The sequence below is a fragment of the Colossoma macropomum genome, unplaced genomic scaffold, assembly GCF_904425465.1.
Source record: "Colossoma macropomum unplaced genomic scaffold, Colossoma_macropomum, whole genome shotgun sequence".
Taxonomy (NCBI): domain Eukaryota; kingdom Metazoa; phylum Chordata; class Actinopteri; order Characiformes; family Serrasalmidae; genus Colossoma; species Colossoma macropomum.
This window is the reverse complement of record NW_023494795.1, coordinates 33,465,728-33,470,830: the sequence shown is the minus strand read 5'-3', so window position 1 is coordinate 33,470,830 and position 5,103 is coordinate 33,465,728. Positions and strand designations below refer to the sequence as shown.

Below are 5,103 nucleotides of genomic sequence, written 5' to 3'. Positions count from 1 at the left end.
GCTGACCTATTTTTTGTCACTGGAAAATCCATCCATCCATCATCTAAACCGCTTATCCTTCTGGGTCGCGGTGGTCACTGGAAAATATTATAAATAATAAATAAGTTGTAGAAGAAAATTAATTAAAAATACATGAATATGACCACATACAACTGAACTGAATTGGACATGAAAACACTGAACTTAATAAATAAATAAATTAATAAATAAATAAATCAATAAAATAATAATAATAATAATAACAATGATGATAATATTGTTATTATTATTATTATTATTATTATTATTATTATTATAAGCAGCAGCAGCAGCAGCAGCAGCAGCAGCAGCAGGAGCAGTGGGTAGCACCGTCGCCTCACAGCAAGAAGGGCCTGGGTTTGATTCCCGGCCGTGCGACCAGGGTCCGTTCTGTGTAGAGTTTGCATATTCTCCCCACGTCTGCATGGGTTTCTTGTAAGTCTTTATTATTATCATTATTATTATTATTATTAAACTGTACATATGTGCTGTGTTGTACCTGTTATATATCACTAATAAAAAATATTAGTTACAAAAAAAATACATGATTATAAAGGGGTTGTGCAGAGAACAATTTTGACTTGATTTTAAGAGGAAAAACAGCTTTTTTTTTAAGTGAAATAAAAGTTTGACCCCACAGGGACAAAAGGCCCTTTATAATTTGGCCCATAAAATATTATTTACTTGTATTTTCATTATAAAGACACAAAGTTTTCTGGAGCTTCACTGGCTAGTTAGTATTAGTGTTACATGCTAGCTATAGCAACCATTAGCTAGAATTAGGCAACATTTTCAGCCATCTTGTTGGAGATGGTTTGCATATGAGTTCTGTAGCTCAGCAGAGTTACATCCACGCCTGATCTGTTCTGTCATGAGCACTAATCATTTGCACTTACCCGTTAAATGTTGAATGCAATCGCTTTGTTTAAATAGTTATTGTTGTCATAGAGCTTATTTAAATGATGTGGAATCACTAAGACATACATTGGTTGAGGCTTTAATTTAATTTTAAATATATTATATTTTTGTGTTGTACTTTGAATAATTACACAATTTTGGAAAAAAATGCAAAGGAAATGATTTTGGTCATTAATTATACGTTCTGTAAAAATGGATGACAAATTAATGCAACATTCACCAGGTAAGAGATATATACATATTGAAATATATTCTTTTGTGTGTGATAACAACAAAACTGTCTGCTGTTTTAGTTCTATTTCCCTTCTCTTACATGTCTATTTACGCATCTTCATCCTGTACTTACTAAACTCAGGCACACATATGATTTAGCTTTAGAGTAAATGGACAATTTCTTAGGGGGGGGGGGTATTTTCCCCAGTGTGCTCTAACACAATAAATTTTAAATAAAACAACTGAACAAAACACTGTATACTGAATGAACCGCATTTATTTTTTTTAAAGTTGATCTCATCGACTTTATTGTCACACCAAATGTATATCACTTGTATTTGCCACATTTTATTTTTAATTAATTAAAAAAAAAAAAAAAAATTAACACTGCTACACCAAATGTTTATACTTGTCTCCAAACCCTTTAGAGTTTGGTGGATGACTGTGTGCAATTTGCAATCCACCACCAGAAGGTGGTGAGCCATCAGGGCTTTCTTTGAATGAGCTTTCTTTTCTTAAGTCTTATCATTATTCTGAATTTTAGTGAACTCTCTGATGTCATCCTGGTGTATTTCTTTCTTAATAATAGTCTTTGACACATCAATCTGTACATCATGTAAAGTGTTCTTGATCTGTTTACTGGCTTCTTGTTTCACGATGGTCTGCTTTGCTGCCATTGACACCAATTTGTTGTCTTCATGTGAGAAAACAACAATGAACACCAGATACAAATACCATATTTACAATCGACCTGAAACCTTTTGTTAAATCTCTCATGCATTAACTATCTACGACACATAGCAGGCCCCCAAATGACTGTGTAGCTAATTGCTCTCTTGGACTTAACAGATATACAGGGGTGGAATACACTTCAGTTGAATATTTGTACTTTTACTTAGTTACATTTCCAAGTAAAAAACATTTAAACCTTAGACACATTACAAATCTCAAAGTGCGATGAGATTTTTTCTGTTTTTCTGTCACCAATCCATCGAGTTTCAGCAATTTTAAATTAATTTTTTATTAAACATTCAACCAAATTCATTTTAAAGAAAAAGAAACTTCCCAGGACAATTACCACTCATTAGTTGTTAAATAAACATACCAAATTTATATATTAAGATTAATAATGTTATACATGCAGAATTATGGTAATCATAGGTTATTAGTTTTCAATTCCTTCTTTCATTTTCTTGGTGTGTTATCAATATTAGTTTCACAACTGGTTAGGCACTGGTAAACCTAAATAATCTCTAATACATACGACCATTCTGCACTTATGCAGCAATGCTTTCTTTTTCTTTGTTTCTGTTTTTCTTAAAATACAGTATTTGCAACTGTTCCTCTGTTATCCATGTGATTATAGAGCATCTGTAATAGTAACATTCAGTATAGTAATGCTTGTTACACAACACAACTCACAGTTGAGGATTTGTGTAGTATTTTTTACTTGGAATAAATAAATGAACTTCAGTTTATAGAGTACAAGCTTACACCAAGAGTCTAGATATGCATTCATCAACGTCTTCACAATGTCTCTGGCCTTCATAAAGCCAACTGATTTCCCAAATCTTACAAACATAGGCAAAACATTTCTTGCTTTTAAATGTGTTTTGTATATGTGTGTTTCTGTGTCAGTCTCTATAAAGGTACTGGGCTTTGTTTATGAAAGTAACCCGGAAACATGTCCCAACTTCATCCAGTGTTTAAATAAATCAGCCCTACACTGTTAGAAATAAAGGTTACTGTGCAGGTACATTTTTCCTTCATTAAGGTACAAACAATGTAAATGTACCCTCAAAGGTACTACAGTGGTTTTAAATATAAATGTTTCTGTTGGACAGTTTCTTGGTGTATTTTTCTGTAGTCACTTGCTGCAAACCATGCACATCTTCATTGCAGCCTTTGTCTAAAGTTAAGCTGCCCATTTTCCCACAACACTTCATAAGGTAATAGGCAAGACAGGCCATCAGCAGAATTACCACAACAGTGCACACACTTATTCCAAGACCTCTTGGGACATTTGAAGGTTTCTCAGTTGGGGTAGGCGTAAAGATGTCAAAGGTTGTGGTATGTGGTTCCTCTGAAATGCCTGTCTTCTCACATTTAGTATTACCAATAAGGTTAAATCCTTCATTGCAAGAACAATTGTAACCTCCAATGGTATTTTTGCAATGTTGGTCACAATATAACATATCACATTCATCAATGTCAGTGCAAAAAAGACCTGCTGGTCTCTCTTCTAGAATAAAGCCACGAGGGCAGTCACACTGATAAGGGTTGTTAGGGTCACAGTCCACTGCCTGGCATTCCCACTGTGGACAATAAAGGGCACATTTGTGTCTGTCCTCTGGTGACACTTCGTATCCATCCCAACATTCACAATAATAACTGCCTATGGTATTAAAGCAATTATGGTCACAGGGTCCAGATTCACATTCATCATTGTCTACACAAGTGTCCCTTTCCTTCTTAAAGCCATTCATACAGTGACACTCAAAGCTACCTACTGTGTTGACACACTGTAAATATTTTCCTGGACACAGTCGTTTATCATCACACTCATTGATATCTTCGCAGATCTTTCCATCCTTATCAATGGCAAATCCACTGGGACATCGACACTCATAGTTATTTCCTCTTGGTAAGCAGATATGTGAACAACTCGCTTTTTCACAGGGGTCATCTTGTGCCTTTTCACAACTGACTGCATTACTTTCAAGTTTATACCCAGGTGGGCAGGTACAAGTGTAGGTGTCATTCCTGTTGTCGCAGTTATGTTCACAACCACCTTTATAAACTTCACAGCTCCAAGGTGCGCGAAGCCACTCACCTTCTAAACAGATGTGTTTTGTTCTCAGATCCAGGCGCGTTGCATTGCTGCTATGGGGCACTTCATTTAGATCCTTTCTCGAAAATCCGAAAGGAGTTTCATAAAGAACCACTGATTCAGATGTAAGCCGTCCGCATTTTTTAGTGTTTCGGTATTCACACAAATATCCTTCGATATCCGTTGTATCATTACAGAGTCTTTCCGTCCATTTTTCATCATTTTTGGATAGTGACACGCATCGCTGAGAGCAGGCAATGTCATTGCTTTTCCAGTTTTTGAAACGAGTTGTATTATCTCCTGTTATCCAAGTGTATCCTTTGAGATCAAGGGACGAATCTGTGCATCTGTCACCTTTGTGTATTAAACCAATCCAAAAATGTCCAGAAAATCCAGTAAGTAGATCTGAAATGACATCGTTTATGTCTGTCGTTCGAACAGACATTAAACAACCCAATTTCTTCTCACAAGACTGCTGTGCTGCACTAAAATCCACAATGTCTGTATGGACAGTGAAGCAGCTGTTTTGAACGCAATAACCGTTATTTGGCTTTTTTCCCTGTACTCTCAGAAGTACGACCGCCATGACCACTCCTATAAAATTCTTCATCTCTGTGTGAAGCGAATGTCCTTGTATAAGCTAGATAAGTTAAACAGAGGCCACAACTTGTTTTAAGGGGTCCTTGCCCACTGTCTTGTCTTTTTGTAAAGCGCAGGCTATACTCACGGCTCCGGCAGTTCTAGCCCTGCCTTTATAGCGAGTGCCATGTTTGAAAATCTGGGAGGAGGTTTTTTTTTTCAGCTGGCGCAGCTATTGGAGCGCCTTGCAACTTTCTCCATTCCGTGGCAGCTTCGTAGGCTACATGATATCTCGCTGGACGGATTCGCTATTCGTCGCCACAAATAAATGGCAATGTTATTTTCTTAACCTGCGTCTTGAGAATGTTATGTAAGGGCTGTACTCGTACGTTTCCCCATAGAGTAGTTTAGCAGGAGACTAGGGCGGATTAAATAAACAGAAAACGGGAACAAAACCCACACAAGCTGTGAAAGCTGTGGCTGAAAGTTAGACGACACGAAGATTCTTGGCACGTCTTACCTCAGACATAACCAGACCAGAGTTC

General features: G+C 36.6%; 1 protein-coding gene across 1 annotated transcript; it reads right to left on the bottom strand.

The window, feature by feature from the left end:
* Positions 1-1,543: 1,543 nt before the first annotated feature.
* thbd (thrombomodulin) lies at positions 1,544-4,838 on the bottom strand. Its single transcript, XM_036582240.1, has one exon. The coding sequence runs from the start codon at positions 4,587-4,589 to the stop codon at positions 2,967-2,969; it is 1,623 nt and encodes a 540-aa protein (XP_036438133.1). The 5' UTR covers positions 4,590-4,838; the 3' UTR covers positions 1,544-2,966.
* Positions 4,839-5,103: the final 265 nt, after the last annotated feature.

Coding starts and splice junctions, on each gene's coding strand:
- thbd (XM_036582240.1), bottom strand. CDS start 4,589: ATGAAGAATTTTATAGGAGTGGTCATGGCGGTCGTACTTCTGAGAGTA.